At 59.0% G+C, this 19,114-nt stretch overlaps 1 protein-coding gene across 2 annotated transcripts; it reads right to left on the reverse strand.

Annotated features, from left to right (window-relative positions):
- Window positions 1-2,090: 2,090 nt before the first annotated feature.
- On the reverse strand, window positions 2,091-17,251 carry MYO1G (myosin IG). 2 transcript variants are annotated; one of them, XM_031454580.2, is made up of 22 exons: window positions 16,998-17,250; window positions 15,241-15,449; window positions 14,998-15,091; window positions 14,043-14,208; window positions 13,707-13,760; window positions 12,324-12,419; window positions 11,948-12,067; window positions 11,165-11,389; window positions 10,920-11,065; window positions 10,383-10,497; window positions 10,088-10,258; window positions 9,818-9,888; window positions 8,492-8,566; window positions 8,150-8,282; window positions 7,206-7,372; window positions 6,678-6,885; window positions 5,147-5,370; window positions 4,461-4,605; window positions 3,629-3,733; window positions 3,315-3,428; window positions 2,457-2,611; window positions 2,091-2,367 (listed from the first exon to the last, which is right to left on the reverse strand). In XM_031454580.2, exons 1-22 carry the CDS (start codon window positions 17,090-17,092, stop codon window positions 2,211-2,213), a joined length of 3,045 nt encoding a protein of 1,014 aa, XP_031310440.2. In that variant the 5' UTR covers window positions 17,093-17,250; the 3' UTR covers window positions 2,091-2,210. The 2 variants fall into 2 exon arrangements, with proteins under 2 accessions (XP_031310440.2, XP_064343821.1); XM_064487751.1 differs by lacking the exon at window positions 11,165-11,389 and having other exon boundaries at window positions 16,998-17,251.
- Between the last annotated feature and the right edge of the window lie 1,863 nt (window positions 17,252-19,114).

A 19,114-nucleotide genomic window follows, 5' to 3' on the forward strand; every position in this document is an offset into this window, starting at 1 on the left:
AAGGGTTTGTAAGAAAAAGAAAAAAGATGCTATTCAAAACCTGCTGGTCTTGCTGGTGGGGTGGCTTACCCGGCCCTCCCCAGCCTGTCTCTTTCTCCCCTCTGGTGGCCAGAATTGCCCCCACCTCCTGGTTAAAGCCACTCCCAAGGCCTGCCCAGATCGGAGGACAAAGCCTGCACAGGCGTGGACATCCACGGGAGGCCGCTGGGGACACAGGAATGGAGGTGGACTCTGATTGAGGCCCTGCCCATTGAGAGCCAGCTGACCCACGCCAGCACTCAGGACAGCAGTCCCCATCTGCAAAGCCAGTGCCCCTATCTGCAGAGTGGCTCTGGGTGGACGTGGCCCGGGGGCCCGTGTGCCTGGGTCTGTCCCACTCAGCACCTGGGTGGCCCCAGGGAGTCAGGGAACCTCAGTTTCCCCACCAGTAACAGTGGGAAGATGGACGGGGTGCTGACCTCGTAGGTATGGGGTGAGGTGATATTTGCAAAGCGCTTAGGACAGTGGCACATAGTAAGTAGCTTATGACAAATAAAGTGACTTACAATGCATGTGAATTGCCTGATACAAGGTCAGAGTTCAATACGGGCCTTCCTCTTCCTAGTATGTCACACACCTTCTCGGACTGGATCTCAGGGATCTTAGGAACAGTCCCAGGAACCCACCAGGCAGCTGTGAACTTTCTCCCTCGAGGCTGGACACACAATGTTTGGCTCTGGGCCCTGGGCTTGGAGTGGCCCCCAAAAGGGTGGACCCCCAAGTGTTGCCAAGTGGTGCGTGAGGTCTCTCTCCCTGGGCTCTGTGAAGTTCCCCCCCCCTCCCTGAGCCTTCCTGTCAGCCGGGCAGCTGGGCTCCCTAGAGCTGTGGGAGAATTTGGAAAGGAAACAGGTGGTGCCAACAGGCTCTCAGACAAGCCATGTCCACAGGAATCTCAAAGGAGCGATCCAAGGGGATCTGATTGCTCTGCGAGGGAGGGGCTGGCCCAAAGCCACCAGAACAGGGGATTTATGCAGGAGTAGGCCCTGGGGGTGGGTTTTGGGGACCTCGAGGCCCCGGCTCAGAGTCAAGCTGTTTTTCTAGGGCAGGAGTAGCCAGACACAGATTGCATGGTGGGAGGTGACCCTGCCCGCCCCCAGAAGAGAGGCAATAGTGACAAGGGGACGCCTTAGTGAGTTCTGAGCCCTCCATGACACATCCAAAGGCCACAACACACAGATGCTGACCTCCCTCCTCATCAACAGGGCACAACCAAGCAAGGATGCCCCCCGAATTTAGGGTGCCCAAGGCAGAGGCACAGAGCAGCAGTGAGAGCAGAGGGGGCACCTACTGAGAGGGCGGGGTGGGGGATGGGTGGGATGGGGGTGCTGGAGAGGGGCTGGGAAGCTGGGGAGGGGCCAGGGAGCTGGGATGGGGAGGGCTGGGTGGGGCAGGCGACCAAGGGCTCAAGAGTTGCAGGGGCTGGAGAGGAGCTGGGGGCAGGGGGCGGGGCAGGGGGAGGGCTGGAGCTGGGGAGGAGCTCCGCTGGCCCGAGGAGGCGGAGGTGTGTCCACCCTGGCCTTCCTTCTGTTGGCTTTATGGAGAAGCCCCAGACCCAGGGGTGGGCTCCCATCCTGAGAGGGAGTCTGAGAAGTCCTGGCTGCTTGTGTCCCAGAGGAGGGGTTCCCAGGGCCGGGGATGCCCACACCCAGCCCTGACACTGACAGCAGCTGGGACAGCGTGCACCCCCAGTCGGTCTGTGGGACCTCTCCGTGCCCCTACTGTGTGCTCTGCCCAAGCGCTGGGACCCCCAAGCTTCCCCAGTGACCCAATAGGAACAATAGCCCTACAGAAAGGGGGAGAAAGAAAGAGACCGTGGCTGTGGGGACAGTCTGAAGCCCACAGGGGCAGCCTTGGAAGTGTCTCAGACCCGGGCTCCGGGTCCAGCCAATTCCTAGGCTGGGGCCCTAGGTGTTGGGGTCTTGCTGCCCCATCAGACCCGGCCCCCAGGCCTCTGCCTCTAGTTCGGATGACCCCACAGGGGTCAGCAGAGGACGCTGGGGTGACATTGGCCAAGTTGGCAGTGGCCAGAGAACGTCTACGCCAGACACAGACAGAGACATAGCATCCTTTATTGTACAGCGCGCCTGTGAACTTCCAGTGCTCGTGGGCGCGGATGGAGAACCCCTCCGCCTTCGCCAAGGCCAAGCCTGGGTGCGGGCAGACAGGTCAGCTCAGGAGCTCGGCCACAGGAGAGTGAAGGCGCCGCGGCTGCAGCGGAAATCCGGCTCCGGCTGCTCCGGCCTGGGCTCCACGGAGACCAGGCGCCGAGCCCCGCGCTGGGTCAGGGGGATGCAGTCGGAGACGCGGACCTCCAGGGCCCGTCCCTCCCTGAAGTGGGGACGGTTTGGGGGGAGGTCATGGTCAGGACCCGCAGGGCTCCACCAGCCCGCGGACGCCCCGCAAGCCCCGGGACTCACCCCTGGCAGTGCGCGGTCAGCACGCCCACCAGCTCCCCGACGCGATTGTCCAGCGGCGGCCGGGAGCGGTGCAGACACACCACCAGGTCGTCGTAGCCCCGCGCGTGCAGCACCACCAGCTGGTCCCGCCCGCTGGTCACGCTCAGCCCGGTCACCTGGGCCGTGGCCGGGAGAGGGGGTGGTGTCTCAGGGTCAGGGGTGAGGCAGGCCCCGCATCCCAGGAGCATGCCCACGCCCCCTGCAGCATCCCTGCCCTCTTCAGACAGCCTCTGGGAACACCGCAACACCTGAGGCTCCACAGTCCTGCCCTCCTCCCTTTCTGGCCCTGTGCCTAAATGGGAGGGTTGTGGCCAGCGTACCACATGCTCCCCTATCCTGACAGTTAGAGGGACCCCCAGCCTCAATCCCTGCCCTGGGCTGTCCCTTGCCCTGTGGGAGTATGAGCTGGGACTCCAGGGAGCCAGTGGGCCATAGAGATGCACATATGGGTGAAACAGACAGGGACAGAGTCTCATGGGTGGCAGCCAGGTCCATGCAGTCTGGGAGGGGGAGACCCCCAGCAGGCAGAGATATGGGGAAGAGGGGCCATCTGGCATTTGGCTCTGCCAAAGAGTGGAGCAGGAAGGGGTGAAGGAGCTGAGGGTGGGGTTCGGGCCCTACAGCCACGGGGAACGGGAAACCTCTGCAGGCTGTTCAGTGGAGGGGTGGGCGCGGGGGCTGCCATCCTGAGCTGATGCTGAGTTCTAGAAAGCTCTGGCCATCCCAGGTAGGCAGGAGGGGAGGGGCCCGGCAGTGCCCAGCAGGACCACCAGGCCAGCTGGAGCCCCATGGATGCCTCTGCCCTCCCGCGGGGCTCACCGCGTCCAGGGGCACGGCCCGCATCACCCGGTACTGCCGGCCCGGCTCCAGCTTGTACAGGTGCCGGTCTGTGAGCAGGAGCGCCCGGTCCCGGCTTTTGTTGAAGCGATTCACCTGCAGGACAGGTGTTTTCAGGGGTCACTTGCCTGGCCCCAGGGGCACCCCGGCAAGTATGGCTGGGGGCTTCCCCTCCCTGGGGCCATTCTCTCACTGACTGGGTTGGAATTGACCAGTTTTGAAGTTTCAGGAGCAGCTGTGAACCTCTGAGCCGGGCCTGGGCTGGGGTTGCCACGTGCCCTGCACCCACTTCTCACCTTTCGGACGTGGCTGGAGAAGAGCACGGCCCTGAAGCCGTCCTTCTCCCGAAGTGTCTTCAGTCGCTGAGCAAACAGGTCTGCGGCTGTGGGGTTGTCTGTGGCCTGAGGACACAGGGGGCTGCTTGGGATGGGGTCTTGGGATCATGCTTGATTGGCAGTGACTCTCAGTGAATCAGCACAGCCACCCTTCCCCTCAGAAAACTGTACGTCAGCCTCCCATTGGGTCCACCTGCCACGCTGGGTTCCCTGGGGGCCCAGCACGCAGACCCCGGCAGTCCTAAGGTTCCAGGCACACATGTCTGTGTCCTCCACACCCACCCACCAGCCCTGCTCCTCAGGCCAGGCCTGGACAGACACTGAGATGGAAGGGGCTGGGCAGGACCTGGCTCCTCCACACCAAGCCACCCATCTGGGCAAACCCCATGCCCCTAAGGCTTCATCCCCTGTAGAACCGGGCCGGGGGCCGCTCACAGCGCCCATGTGTGGGCCAAGAGGAGCTGTGGCGTGAGGTGCCAGCCAAGGGGCTGTGCCTAAGAAGGGGGCTCTGTGCCTGAAAATGGGGGTGTTGACCTGAACACGGGGCTGGGGGAGCTCTACCTGAGAACACGGGTACAGGAGTGTGAGTAGGCAGAGGAGCAGGTGATCAGTAAAGCCCAGGCCAGCAGGTTCTGGGTGAAAAATCTTAAACTTCAGAAGCCAAGGGCAGGAACAGAGAAGTCCAGCCCATAGGACAGCCAGACCCAGGGAGAGGACAGCTGAGGTGGACATAGGCAAGTTCTCAGCCTCGAGCCCCTCCTTGGCACCCCGCCCCGGCAGCCCTGACACTTACGGAGGACAAGTAGTCCTGGGCCCAGGCCCGCCGGCAGCCCCAGTCCTGCCGTAGCTCCTGCAGGACCCTCATGGCAGCCACCTTGGCCTTGATCTGAGCCATGTCTGAAGGGGGGATGTTCTTCACCAGCTGCCGGGCCCGCCACCTGGAAAGGACCAGGTGGTCAGACGGACCCCTGTGCAGGCCTCATCCTTCCTCACCCCTGGTCCTGACCCCCAGAACACATGCTAATGCCTTTCAAAGCCCCTCAGCCTGGCACTGGCCACCCTCTGTGTCCCAGCTTCCCTCGTCTCATTGGAAGGAGGCCTCTCCTGCTCTGAGCACCCTGGTTACCCTTCACCCTGTCTCCCAGAGAACTCCTATTCAGCCTTCAAAGCCCTGCTCAGTTGTAGAGTTTCCCCCACTTCTAGCTCTGACCCACCACCCTTCCTGCAGGCCTCTAGCAGGGAGAGAGAGGCCTGTGTCACCTCCAAATGCCAAGCAAGGTGCTGGGGACATTAGGGATCTGCCACCAGCTGTGAGGTGTGGGCAGCCAGCTAATGTGCACAGCCCGCAGTTCTCCTGCTTATCAAACAGGATTGTGTGTCTCCTCGTTGGCACTGTGGGGTTCAGAGGACCTCGTCCAGGTATTCAGTGGGCACTAGCTCAGTGGGAAAGAGCAGGGGACGGTGGCAGAGGGCGAGTACCTGCAGAAGAGCGCCTGGCAGATGTCCTGGAAAGGCTGTAACACGGCAGGGGGTGGCGGCCAAACAAGGTCACGGCCATAGAGCGGGGGCTGCCTTGCGGCCTGGAATCGCCGCTGCATCTCCGTCAGGTGAGTGCGCACCTTGTGCCTCCGGAACGAGCGCATGATGGTGTAGACGGCCCTCAGTCGCCGGCAGTACCGCCTCGCCAGCGTACCCCGCCACGCCTGGGGGCCAGTGGGAGGTGGTGCTTGGTCAGGTCCAGCTAGGCCCCACCTCCCTCACTTCAGGAGACCCCCAAAATGGAGGAGCACCCCAAGAATGTAGCCATCAAAATCCAGACTGGAGATCCCACAGGGCCAGCAGCCCAGCAGACCCACAGATTAAAACAGACTTAAGCAATGTCACACGTGACTGCAACGTTACGAACTCTGACTTGAACAGACCGGGGACACGACTGGGGAAGTGTAGATAATTGACTGGACAGGACAGAAATTCCTCAGTCCTGTTTCTGTGATGGTAACATGTCATGTTCTTAAAAACAACCCTTGTGTGTTAGAGGAGACAATGGGGGTAAGAATAAAACACAGTGTGTGATCATTAACTGGATTCTGGCTTTTTAAAAGATGTAATGGGTAGCAGTGGGGCACTTTCGCAAATTTGAATATGGCCTACATATCAGATTATATTTTATCAGCATTTGATTTCTTGAATGTGCTAATGTCAGCGTGGTTAAAAGGGTGAATGTGCCTGTTCTTAGGCTATGTCTGCTGAATTATGTAGGGGTGTCATTAGATTATATGGTTCCGGGAAAAATATAAACACACGCGTACATGAGTATCTGTATGTGGTTGTGGAGAAAGACAGACAGAGAGGCAGAGACAGGGTCGGGAACACACAATTGTAGCAATCTAGGTGAAGAGAAATTATATGAATCTTTCTGCTTTTCTGTGGTTTGAAATGTTAAAAATAAAAAAGTTATGGGAAGAGATGGAAGAATCCTCATCCTTTGGAAATACATACTGAAATGATTATAAATGACATGATTTGCTTCAAAATAACAGGGTAGAGGTGAGGTGTCTGCACAAAACCACACTGGTCACGTGACACGGTTGACACTGGCCAGTAGGGATGTGGGAATTTAATACACCTTTCTGCACACTTTTCTCCGGGTTGGAAATCTTTCAGAGTCAATAGGAGAAAAAGAGGGAAAAAGAAAGGAAGGCAGGAAACCAGCACCCTGAATATCTTGTTTTGAGCATCTGGGCCTGAAGCTGGCGGCCACAGGACGGAGGAGACCTGAACCACATCCATGCTTTGTGCCTAAGGCAGTTTCAGACTCGGTTTGTCCCCTGTGAGTGGGGTCTCCCCCAGTGCTGGGAAGTGAGCCCGTGGTCCCGTCAGTGCAGGCACACGCCCCCAGCTCCGGGTCGGGCACACTCATCTCTCCTCTCCCCAAGGCAGGGAATGCACACCCACCTCTCCTTCCCGCCCGGCCGACCCCCTCCATGTTGGGGGTCCCTCCCCGCCACACCTTCTGCAGCAGCAGCACGATGATGGGGATGAGACACGCGCGGCTCTGCTCCAGCATGACCAGCGTCCGGGGCGAGCGGATGAAGAGCTTGCTGTGGCCAAAGGCCACGTCCCCCTGCAGCCCGTGCTGCTCCAGGAGGGCGCCCACGGCCGCCTTGTCGGAGCCCAGCAGGTGGTTTGGCCACGTGTACTCACAGGTCATCTTGTACCTGTCGCCGCAGGACAGGGCAGTGGGCGGGACGCGGAGGTGCCCAGCCCTGATTCGCCCCGCCCAGCGCCCCACCCTCCACACCGCACCACCTCCACTCCAGCGCCCGCGCCCAGCCCAGCCCATCCCACACCCCCTCCCTGCCACGCCCACCCCAGCCCAGCCCATGTGTCACACGAGGGGCCTCGATGACTGTCAGTGTCCCGAGGTTGGCAGCCTGCTGGCTCCTACATGCACTGATGTCTGAAAAGCACTTGCTGCTTTCGGCACCCCCAATCATCTGCCCCCCACAGGGGCAGGTTGGGGTGGGGAGGGCCATACCTGAGCAGGAATCGAGGATAGGGCTGGCGGGAAGCAAAGCCAGCCCTGCGGACCCTCACGTTCTCCAGGAGCCCCAGGTATGCGACCTGGTGGCGACAGTGGCCCTCATCCAGCTTCTTGGCCACCTTGTCCTCATTGGGCTTGATGCAGCGGACGTAGAAGGGCTCCTGTGGGGACAGAGGATGCTCGAAGAGGCCCATGTCACAGCCTTATGGTCAGCGGGCATGGGCAGCAAGTGAGTTCAGCCCTGGCGCCTCCGTCCCTCCCACACTGCCATCTGGGTGGGGAAGAGGCTCTCTCAGTGGGAAGGGGAGGCCAAGGGGCCAAGGGCAGGCAGAAGGGCAGGGCCCGGAGGAGACCGGGGGATGGGAGGACGGGAGCCCAATGCTCGGTGAGGGCAGGAGGCTGGGCCCAGAGCCAGGTTCTGAGGCTGAGGCAGCAGCAGTAAGCCCCACTTGCCCTTCCTCTCGCCTTCCTAGAGGCCCTGCTGAGTCTTTGGATGTCCTGTTGTTAAGCTGGCCCTGGAGTCCTCCCGCGGCCCCCTCTGACTTTGGACCCCAAGCTCCACAAGAAGTTAGTGACGCTTTGCTGTCCCTGTGGCCTCAGTTTCCAGAAGCTAATCCCGGCTCCACGCAGGACCAGGGTTGGGCCAACCCAAGCTCTGAGCAAGGTCTCCACCAGCCCATCCCCAAGAGGCTATGGGGCCAGGAGAAGGCTGCTAGAATCCCGTGTTTACTCAAGCCTCAGCCTGGCCCAGGGCATCTTTAGCCTGTGCAGTGGCAGGTCCCTCCCTGATGGAGGGGGCGTGGCTCACATCAGACAGGAAACCAACGCCCTCCTCCTCCCGGTGATGTGCAGGGACGGTGGGGGGCCCAACTTAACACCCAGGCCCAGACAGAAGGATCTGGAGGAGTCAGGGTCAGAGCAGGGGTGGGGGGCCGTACCTTGGAGGCCAAGTTTTCCACCAGGGCCACCATGGAATTCTTGAAGAGCGTGCCGGCCGTCAGGGGGCGCTTTGTCACCTCTGTGATGTCCTGCTGCCCGTCTGGCCACATGGCCCGCAGGGTGGGGTCCGTGCTAGGGATAAAGGCTGCATGTCCAACCGCCCTCCACCCTCCCGGGGGACAGCCCCCGCCCAGCTTGGCCATTTGTACGCTACATGGCCTCAGTGTTGAACCTCAGGCTGTCTGTGAGGGTCAGACTGGAGTGTCTGAAAGCCCTTCCAGCCAGAACCCCTGGGCCCTCTGCCCTCTGGCACCCCCATACACGCCCAGAGAGCCGCTCACCTGTTGTACAGCAGCCGTTTGAAGTCCTGGAAGAGGAAGTCTCTGTTCTTGTCAATGAAGCCCTCCACCGAGTACCTGGGGGGCGAGGGCCAGTGAGGAGGCAGGAGCCTCTGATGGCCCCGAGCAAGCCCCTCCCCACCCCCACCAGCGCGTCCTCCTGTCGGTCAGCCTTCCTTCCTTCCTTCTCGCCAGCTCCTCTTCCCTTCCCCCTCCTGCCCGCTTTTTGTCTCATCGCATAAACGTTCTGCCTCAGAAGTTCCTCTCCTGGAAGATGAGTCCAGTGGTTATGCCCACAGCTCCGGAGCCAAATGTCACATCACTGGATCCTGGCTCCAGCACATACATGCTGTGTGACCTGGGACAAGTTACCTAAACTCTCTGTGCCTCAGTGGACATCAAATGCTCAGAAGGTGCCTACTGAGTTTCTGTAAATATCAGTGATTGCAATTACAATCGGGAACTCCTGAGTCATTGATCTGTTTGGATCCTGTGGCACTGAGGACCTCAGATTCATTATCTCATCCTTTGACTGCTAGAAAGCTCAGTGCCAAAATCTTGGCTTCACTTGCAGCTCCTACAAAGACCTGGGGCGATGAGATCTGATTCCTGGTGATTGTCTTCTGACTCAATTTCTTCTTCTTGTGAAGGGCACATTAGACATTTGTGCCTCTCTCTGTGAGTCACCTCCAGTCCGCTTCAGGATGAGGTGAGTGACAAGTAAATTAACCATGTTGATTTCTGGAGGACACTGGGGGGGATCTTGGTACTCAGTATGTGGCGCAAGGACTCGCAGTGTCCACCTGGCCTGGGAGCTTATTAGAAACATAGACTCTCACCCCTCTGCCCCTCCTTGCTGACCTCCACCTCGAAGAGCAGACCTTGTTCATAGAGTGACATGAACTGGCCCTGGGCTAGGAGCAGAGGTCCCATCCTGGCTGCACCTTGGAATCTCCTATCCCATCCCATGAAAAGGGCATTTTTTTAAAGCTTCTCAGAAGATTCTACGATACAGCTGGGGCTGGGAACCACTAAAAAGCCCCGATTCATGCTTTTTATTCTTTTTATTTGTGAATCTGGTGAAAGGCATATTTTTAGTGTCTTAAAAAGGGGAGGAGGGAGGGTATAGCTCACTGGTAGAGTGCATGTTTAGCATGCATGAGGTCCTGGGTTCAATCCCCAGTACCTCCATTAAAATAACTAACTAAATAAATAAATCTAATTACCTCCCCCCAAAAAAGAAAACAAAAAACCCCATAGACAAAAATAAATAAAATTTCTCTAAATGGGAGGGGGTAGAAGGGGAGACAGCTCAGTGAAGGGCCTTACGTGACATCCCCTGCATAGTGCTTGATCCGGAAGTCTCGGCCGAACTCCATGGTCTTGTCTGTGGGGCAGAGCTGTGGGTAGGGGACAGGCCAGGGTCAAGGCACAGAAGGTGTGTGGGAGGGGAGACAGTCCTCCAGAGGGGGCTGAGCCATCACCAGGGGCCCCCCACCAGAGATAGGCAGCATGGCGCCTGTGGGGCGCATGCATGCCAGTGTCAGGACCAGATGGAAGTGTACACGGTTGGGGCGACTGCAGGGGGCGGAGGGGCACCTGGCGGCTGGTGTAGTGTGGGTGGTGACGGTGGTGTGTGTCCAGGGTCTGCAGGAAGATCCGGTCAGTGATGGGGCCTGCGGTGCTGCAGGCCTCATCCAGCACGGCCAGGATGCCCCGGTGGGGCCGTTCCACCAGGTCCACGATGGTGGCGTTGTTAAAATACTCCACCTGCGGCGGGGCACGGAGGGCAGCTCCTGAGCCCCGTGGGCCAGTCTCTCCCCAGCGCTCCCGCCCAGCGCCCGCTCTGCCCAGCGCCCTGCTTCGCCCTCCAGGGCCCGGGATGCGCACTCACGGTCTGCCAGGTGATGCCCTCCCGCTCGTACTCCTCCTGCTCCTGCTTCAGGATGAGCTGGATGAAGAGCTGCTGCAGCTTCTCGTTGCAGTAATTGATGCAGAACTGCTCGAAGCTGGGGGCCGAGGGGCCGTTCAGAGTCATGCCTTGCCCACCCACCTGGGGGCTTCCGGTCCACGGGGAGTGAGTGTGACAAAAGGCAGGCTTCCCCCCAAAAGTTTGCCGGAGGGGTCTGGTGCCAGGCACCCCAGGTGGCCCCACTGTGTGGGTGCATCTCCCACTCTGGGCTGCTCCTTTACCCTGCTGCCCCCAAGTCCAGCACGTACACCTTGGAGTGGATTCCGGAGTCTCAGCAAGGGGGTGAGCACCACTGGATGGTGGCATAGCTGAGGCAGGCTTGAGGGCATGAGCTCGGCGCCAGGGACCAACCCAGACAGAAGTCAGACATTTGTTCTCCAGCCCAGCTGAGCTCCCCAGGACTAAGGCGGCCCTAGAGGTTGGGCTCAGAGTGTGGGATGTGGTGGCTGGGCTACCTACCTGTTGACAGGGAACACCTCGAAGCCGTAGATGTCCAGCACACCGATGACTGTGTCCTTGCCGTCGCGCCGGGGGTCCCGGCCCCGGGTTTCCATGACACTGTTGATCCGGTTCACCACCCACTCAAACAGCCGCTGGTACACTGCCTGGGGGGAGGCCACCAGCCAGCTGCTTCTGACTGCCTCTGCACTTGTCTCCTCCAGGAAGGCCTCCTGGGTTCCCCCCACCCCCCACCCCCAGAGTACCTTGGCACAGGCGTCCCGGGCATAGCTAGCCTCGGCCGCAGTGTGGCCCTTCTCAATGAGCTCTCTGCCTCCCGAGGCCACAGTGCGAGCCAGCAGGCAGCGCAGCACCAGCTCCCGGGGGGTGGCCGTCAGCTCAGCCACGTGGTCCACCAGCACCTCCTCTGTCACCGCCAGGCGCCCCTGCTCCAGACCACCCTCCTCCACCTCCACAAACTCAATGTTTCCCTGGTGATGGGAAAACCAGAAAAAGTCAGGCAAGCCTTTGCCCAGGGAAGGAGGAAGGGAGGGCAGGGCCAGGGGTGCAGTAGAGCCTGGCTTCTGTCATGTGCACAGCCAGAGATATGGGAGCGGTTCCTGGAGCACAGCAGAGCCTTCCCCAAGGCTTTCCACCCAAAACATCATGTGAGCGATCCCACTGCATCCGCCTGCAGCCAGCTACGCACTACTCACTCCTCATTCTACCTCACACAGAACAGAAGCTCAGAGGCGCCGAGTGACCTGCCCAAAGCCACACAGCTCTTGAATAACAGAAGCAAGAAGCAGGTCTGCATGATGCGCAGCTGTACTGAGCCCAGACTGCCCTTGCCTGCTAAGTCCGGGCTAATTTACTAGACAGGAATCAGGCACGTTCTGGGCACGCAGAGCCCACGGCTCAGGGCCCGATCTTGAGGGAGCCCATCGCCAAGGCAACTTGGTTTCAGCAGAGGGAGGAGTGGGCCAGTCCCAGGGCTGGGCTGGCAGAGGCTAGTCCCTCCCTGAGGGGAGACGTCCAGCCAGGCTCACCAGGTGCAGTATGGCGGCCAGGATCCGGTGCACGGAGTCCACCTCCTCAGGACTGAAGCCGATCACACGCATGGCCTCTGTCACCGCCTGGTGGTGGCTCTTCTCGTCGGTGTCCAAGACCTGGGGGAGAAGGGGCTCAGCACCCCAGTGCCACACTGAACCTTGATTCCTCTATCCCAGCACGCACGCACCCCATCCCCACACCCAGCCCCAATTCCTCCAACTGAAAGACAGTGAATCAGGGCCCCACCAGTCCTGCTGAACCACGCACACCATGCTGGGCCCTGCTGAAGCCATTGGTCACCAGCACCCAGGACTAGATGTGATGAGAGCCTGGGTGCCCTGGTGCTTACACAGAGCCCTGCCCACCACTCACACTGAGCCCCGCTCCCTGGCGGGTGAAATTATACAGCGCAGGGTTTCTCTGCAGGTGCAATTTTCGCAGCTCCTCATCCTCACAGCCCCGCAGCACCTGGAGGGCCGAGATATCCCTCAGTAAGGCCCCCTGAGCTCCAAAGACCTCTATTCACAAACACAGCACAAACAGGCATGTCCTTCAACCACCGTTGACCCAACAAACGAACACAGGATGTGGGTCAGTGCAGTGATGGTGTGGGCACTGCCTGAGCGCAGGGAGAACCTGTTTCTAAGTTCAGACACAGTGTAGATACTGAACAAGTCTAATGAGAACCCGCTTCAGTGGTCAGATGTGGTGTAGACAACACTAGAGTCCAGGGAGATCCCACTTCAGAGACCGGACACACTGTAGACACCACCCATGTCTTGGGAGGACCTACTTCAGTGATAGGACACGAAGAAGACACTGCCAATGTCCAGGCAGACCCTCTTCACTGAGTCAGAAAGAATGTCGATACCACCCAAGAATGAGTGTAGAAAGAATGTAGATCCACAGAGACCCCACCTCAGAGAATCTCATCCAGTGTAGACACCATCAGTGTCCAGGTAGAACCCACCTCAGTGTCAGACATGGTGTAGATGCTGCCCATTTCCAGATGGAACCCACCTCCTGGTCAGATGCAGTGTGTACACAGCCCATGCCCAGGGAGACCCCACTTCAGTGTCATCAACTGTGTAGACGCTACCCCAATCCAGGGGAAAACCACTTCAGTGGCCAGACATGGTGTAGATATCACCTGAGTCCAGGCAGAACCCACTTCAGTGAGTCAGAACATAGACACCACACAAGTCCAAGGAGATCCTGGCTCAGTGGGTCAGAATGGTGTAGACACCACCTGAGTCCAGGAAGAAACACTTTAATGGGACAGACTCAGTGTAGACATTAACAGTATCCTGAGAAATGTCACTTCAATGGTCAGAGACAGTGTAGATGCAGCCAGTGTCCAGGCAGACCCACCCTAGTGGTGCAGATACCTCCCAAGTCCAGGGAGATCCCACTACAGCTGGATTGAAGTAGGTGTGCCTGTGTCCCGGGATAACCCACTTCAATGGTCAGGCACTGTCAGCCCTCAAGTAGAACCACCCCAGTGGTGCTCAGACATGGTGCAAACACTGCCTGAGTCCAAGGAGACCCCACCTCAGTGGATCTTACCCATTGTAGATAGTATCAGTGTCAGACGCGGTGTAGACACTGCCCAGGTCCAGGGAGTTCCCACCCCAGTGTGGGTGGGGGAGGGGCAACGGGAGCAGGGCAGGGGCAGAAAGGGGCGGGGAAGGGAAATGGACAATGAGTTGGGCAATCAGGAGGGCTTCCCAGCAGTCCCCACCTGCTTTGGCTCACCTGGTAGAAGGCGTGGAAGTTCCTTTCCCCCACGTGCTGCTTGAGGACCCGAGACTGAGGAGAGAGGGGCAGCTGGACCCAGGCCTGGATACTTGCCCCACCCAGAAAACCTACACCAGAGCCCCCAGGGCAGTGCAAGTAGTGGGGCGGGGGGGCACCCCCGCCACCAGCCACAGCGGGAGCTCAGCCCTGTGAACCTGGGACATCCAAGAAGGTATGTTCCTGTCCCTTGGGCCCCAGGCCTGGGAGGGTCAGCGAGATGGGGCAGCTCTGCCTGATCCCCCCGAGGGAGGCCGGTGCAGCCCACCTGCCCAGGGTCTCAGCAGCAGGGCCCACCTTCTCCAGCAGGTAGCTGTGGATGTGCCCCCCCACAGGGTCTCCTTTGAAGTCGAAGTTGATGTCCATGTACTTGCCGAAGCGGCTGGAGTTGTGGTTGCGGTTGGTGCGAGCATTGCCAAAGGCCTCCAGCACGCAGGTGGACTTGAGCAGCACGTCCTTGACCCTGCGTGGGGGCAGAGGGGCCGGGGTTCTAACAAAGGCCTCGCACTGGGGACTGCTCCCTGGTCCAGCATCTCCACCTGAGGCCGTGGAATGGCCCTTGACTCTGGGACGCTGGGAAGGGCACCTGCCAGGCACTTGTGCCGGGTGTGGTGTAAAGCCTGAGGCTTGAAAGGCATCAGCAAATGCAGACAGTCACCTCCCTGCCTTCCCAGACCAAAGATGCAGGATGCACTACAGAAAGGAGTGAGGTCTGGACGCTCCACCATCTTCAACCTCCAGTTGTAGGGGTGGGCGCTGCCAGCCATGTGTGCTCTGCAACTTCCACTGCTGTTCCCACTCTAACCTGAACCCCACCTCCCCCCAACTTGACAGGAAGAGCCGGGGCTCCCACACAGGAAGCTGCTCCTACAAATCCCCGCTGGTGGGCAAGTGGATCCTGGTTTCCCGGTTCCCGGTTCCCGGCCCAAACTCTTGATACCTAGCCTGGCCTCTGGGCCTTCCTGACTGGCCAGCCAACTTCCCCACTTCCATTGGGTCCCAAGGAGGGCCTAGCCCCTGTCTGTTGGTCCCCTGCACCTCACCTCCTCCCTGTCCGTAGAGGCAGGGCACCCCTATGCCAGGCCTCACCCCTCTTTGGTGGAGAGGTCTTGGCTGTGGGTCATCTGGAGCCTTCCTGACAGAGAGGTTCACTGAACTTGGCCTGAGCTGGACTCAGTCATGTCTCTTGCTCCCCGATCAGGCATGAGGCCTGGGCTACCCCCGCCCCCACTTCATTGGCGCCCCTACTCACCTCTCCACTTCGGCCCTCTGGCTAGGGTTGGTGACGGCAGCTATGTATTGCATGATGTGCTTGCTGGCTTCTGTCTTCCCTGCCCCACTCTCCCCTGCCAGACAGATGGACAGTCAGACAGAATATTTGGCTGCTCCCCCTTAACCAGCTCCCTGTGCCCGCCCCCCCACCAGGTGCACCAGTCACCTCCCCATCACTGACAAATGAAGACACTGGGTCCCAGGGAGGGAGTGGAGGAGGTACCTGAGATAACAATGCAGGTGTCCCTGGACCGGCGCTTCATCGCCCTGTAGGCGGCGTTGGCCACGGCATACAGGTGGGGCGGCCGCTCATAGAGCTCCCGGCCCTGGTACCTGGCGATGGCCTCAGGCCCGTACAGGGGCAGCTCCTCGTAGGGGTTCACGGACACCAGCACCTCGCCGATGTAGGTGTAGATGCGGCCCTTCTGGAACCTGGCACAGGCAGAGCCAGTCCTCAGTGCTCAGGGCCTTGGGGGACACACATCTAGGTCCTAGGGCACTGGTCCACCCCCAGGGCTGAGAGCTGAGACTGGGTGGGGGGTAGGCTGATTTGAGTCTTGCTGGGACCCTCCACCCCCACCCCAATATCGTGTTGGGATCCAAGCTGCTGTCCCAGCAGGTTCTGATGTCACAGGAGTCATGACTGCCTGTTTTATTAAGGGACCGACTTGCCCAAGGCCACACTGGGCAAGGCAGAGCCGGCGGACTGGGAGATGGGGTTAAGGACAGAGAGGAGATCGGGGTGGGAGATGGAGGGAGGGGCCTCCGGCCGTTTCCGGCTCAAGAGCTGGGCGGGACCCAGAAGCAGAAGCCGACTCCACCCAGCCCCACCCAGACAGCGGGACTGGGAGGGGTGCAGGGAGGGGCCTGGGGCTGTTGCACCACCACCTTCCCTGGCACATCCTCAGACTTCTCAACCCTTCCTTTCAGGAGCCTGGTCGCCAGCGTGGGTGCCTGGGTCCACCCCTCTCTTGACCTTTCGGCCCTGGGAGGATCCTGCGCCCCGTGGTGTCTGGGACCCACCCTGCCCCTGATGGCCTGTCCGGGGTTCCTCTTCCTCCACCGCCTCTGACAGGGGAGTTCCCTGTCTTGGCTCCCCTCCACACCCTCCGCTACCGCCAGACAGGCTCTCCAATCTGTAAGTTGTGCGGCCAGGGGCTCAGTGCTCCATCGTTCACATGGAGACGGTAATACCTGTCTCATACGCTAGTTTATAAGAACGAATTGAAATCCTGCTTAGTTCCGTGCCCCATACAAAAGAGAAGCTCGTTTCCTGTCTGACTCTCTCCTCTCCATCCCACAGCCCTGGGCTTGGCTCATGGCCCGCAGCCTCTGATTTCAACAATCTGGGCTCAGTGGACGCTGTCCCCAGGCTCTTCCACAGCAGGCTGCCTTCTGCTCCCCCTGGCTGTCCTGGTGCCACCCCATCTCACCACCTGTCCCCCAGCTCCTCCCTGCCCTCTGCCCTCCTCCACAGCAAATAGGGTCCCATGTCATTTCTACCAGCCACACCCTGAAGCACTCCGCATGCCCCCTCTGCCAGCGTCATCTCATCTTGTCCCCAGGGCAGACCTCACCACTTCCCTTGGAGCCCCTCAGGGCCCAGCCCAGCCCCACAAGGGAGATGGAGTGTCCAGTGGGTCTGGTCAGGGTGCCTGTCTCTGCCAGGACAATGGGTCAGAAGGCACGGGTCTGGGGAGCCCACTCCAGCACTGGCTGGCTGCTCTGGCCGTGAAGGGGCAGTCCTTCCTGCCCTAGCCATCCCCCTGTGGTCACCCAGACAGTGGGCTGGGTGGGTGTGTGCGCACCCCACCCCCCAAGGCTGATGGAGACCAGAGGGGGTGGGGAAGGCGAGCCTGTGCCCTGGGTCTACCTGAAGAGGGAGGGGAGCCTGTGTCCTGGGTCTACCTGAGGAGGGGAGGGGAGCCTGTGTCCTGGGTCCACCTGAGGGGGGGAGGGGAGCCTGTGCCCTGGGTCTACCTGATTTTCAAGTTCTCCATGAAGTCGTCCATGGTCACTTGGTCCAAAAGCACAAAGTCGGGTTTGCCACACTCAGGGCCTTCCTCGTCCTCCATCCTGCCGGCGGGAGCACCCAGGCCAGGTTGCCCAGACCTTCCTGTGCAGAGGGACGGAGGGGAGGGGTGCTCTCGCACAGGCCCAGCCCTCCCTGCCCACAGCCCTCGCTGCCTGCCGCCCCTGCGGTGCTGGTGAAGTAGGAAGTGGGTTCTTCTGGCCCCAGGGAGAGGTTGTCCTCACCACTTGCTGGTTCCCTCCCAAGGGGCTCTGACCCCTGCTTCCTGGTTCCCCTCAGGGCGTGCCTAACGGCTGGGGAGGTGGCTGAGGTGCTGATGCTCTGGAGGGTTCCTGCTGGCCTCCTGCGGAAACGCTGACCCTCCGTGATCTCTTAAGTCCACCCTCTCCCCAGGCAGCAGGATCTCTGCCACCCCCAGCCCTGCCACCTCGGTGTCACTCATGTGGCTGTAAGAAAAGGTTTCATCACGTGGTTGTGGCTACATAACCCTGTACCTATACCTAGGTGGATTTTAGGGTAGGTACACTGTACTTGAAAAAAAGTGAACAAATGCTCACACCCAGGCCTTTGGGGCAGGAGTCTATGCAATACTTCTTCCAAGTGTGCAAGATCACGCTGGGATGTAAAGGACAAAGCCAGCTTCACGTCACACCCCGCTATGGCCACGGAGCTGGATTTATCGTGCCACGATTGAGTCTTGCTGCTGGTCCAGGCTTCTGGATGTTTTTTCCAGTGGTTTCCTCTGTGTCCTTGGTGCCCAGCTGCCTGCCCCTTCAGTAGTAAGGACTAGAAACAGCACCAGGAGCCCTCCTGTCACACTTGGGTTCTCACAGCTCAGAGGTGCGAACTGTCATTTCATTCTGTAGGTAAGGCAGCACCTTTAGAAGTGGCCAAACTAGTCAGCTCAGATTTGTCCCCGAACAGCGAACAGCGTTCTTTGACCACATGGCGTCCAGGGGAGGCGTTGGAAGGGTTTGGGGGTGTGGAGGCACAATTCTCTCTTGTCCCTCCCCTGGCACAGGGAGGACAGGTTATTTCCCAAATTTGAGTCATCCATATACTATCTTTGGGATTCTGTACTCAAAATGCTAGTTTATTTAAAATAATTGCCTTTCGATCAACTCACTTTTTTTTTTTGAGTAAAAGTAGATTTATTTAGAGAGATGTACACTCACTCCAAAGACAGAGTGCAGTCCGTCTCAGAAGGCAAGAGAAAAGCCGAGAGGTGCGGAGTTGTTTAAAGTAAAAGTAGATACACACCCCAGAAACAGAGTGCGGGCCCTCTAAGAAGGTGAGAGAGGGCTACCACCTCCATCAACTCACTTTTTTAAACTCTGAAGTAGTTTGATAATCAAGAAAAGGTTTTTCTCTTCCTTCTTACACCTTAAAACTGAGACATATAACACAATGGAAAGTGCTTGTTCAAATGCCTGTTAAAACTCAGGCACTCACTTTTGTTCTGAGGGGACCCTCCCATCAGGTCCGGGTTTTGGGTCCACTCCGCACCGGGCCTGGGGCTTCTCTTAGGCAAATTCTGGTCAAGTTTCATCTTCCCTCCACACCCTCTGCCCCTTGGGCTGGTGCTTTTGAAGGGTTTTCCCAACCAAAGGTCTGGACAGCCCAGGGAGTTCTCACCAAGCCAGGTCCCAAAGTTTCACTTCCCCAATCTCCCAACCTCTTGGCACGGGTCTGCATTAAATTAAGACCTGAAAGCACCAACATGGCTGTTCCAGTGAAACTTGAACCTGGTAAAATTTTCACATCACTAGATAGTTTTCTTTGGGTTATTTATTTTTTTTTCAAGTAAGGATGTCAAGAGGGGAGGCTATAGCTCAGTGGTAGAGCGCCTGCTTAGCATGCATGAGGTGCTGGGGATTAAACCTAACTAAAATCAAGAACCTAATTACCTACCCCTCTCCCCCAAAATTTAAAAAAAAAAAAAGTCAAGACATTCTTAGGTTGGGGATTGGCCCACGGATGGAGCTTGCCAGGCTTGGCTTTGGACCCTGCTGCTGTGTGACCTTGAACCTAACTGCAATCAGGACTGCTCTTGCCCCTGACAGCT

This window comes from Camelus dromedarius, chromosome 7 (assembly GCF_036321535.1).
Source record: "Camelus dromedarius isolate mCamDro1 chromosome 7, mCamDro1.pat, whole genome shotgun sequence".
Taxonomy (NCBI): domain Eukaryota; kingdom Metazoa; phylum Chordata; class Mammalia; order Artiodactyla; family Camelidae; genus Camelus; species Camelus dromedarius.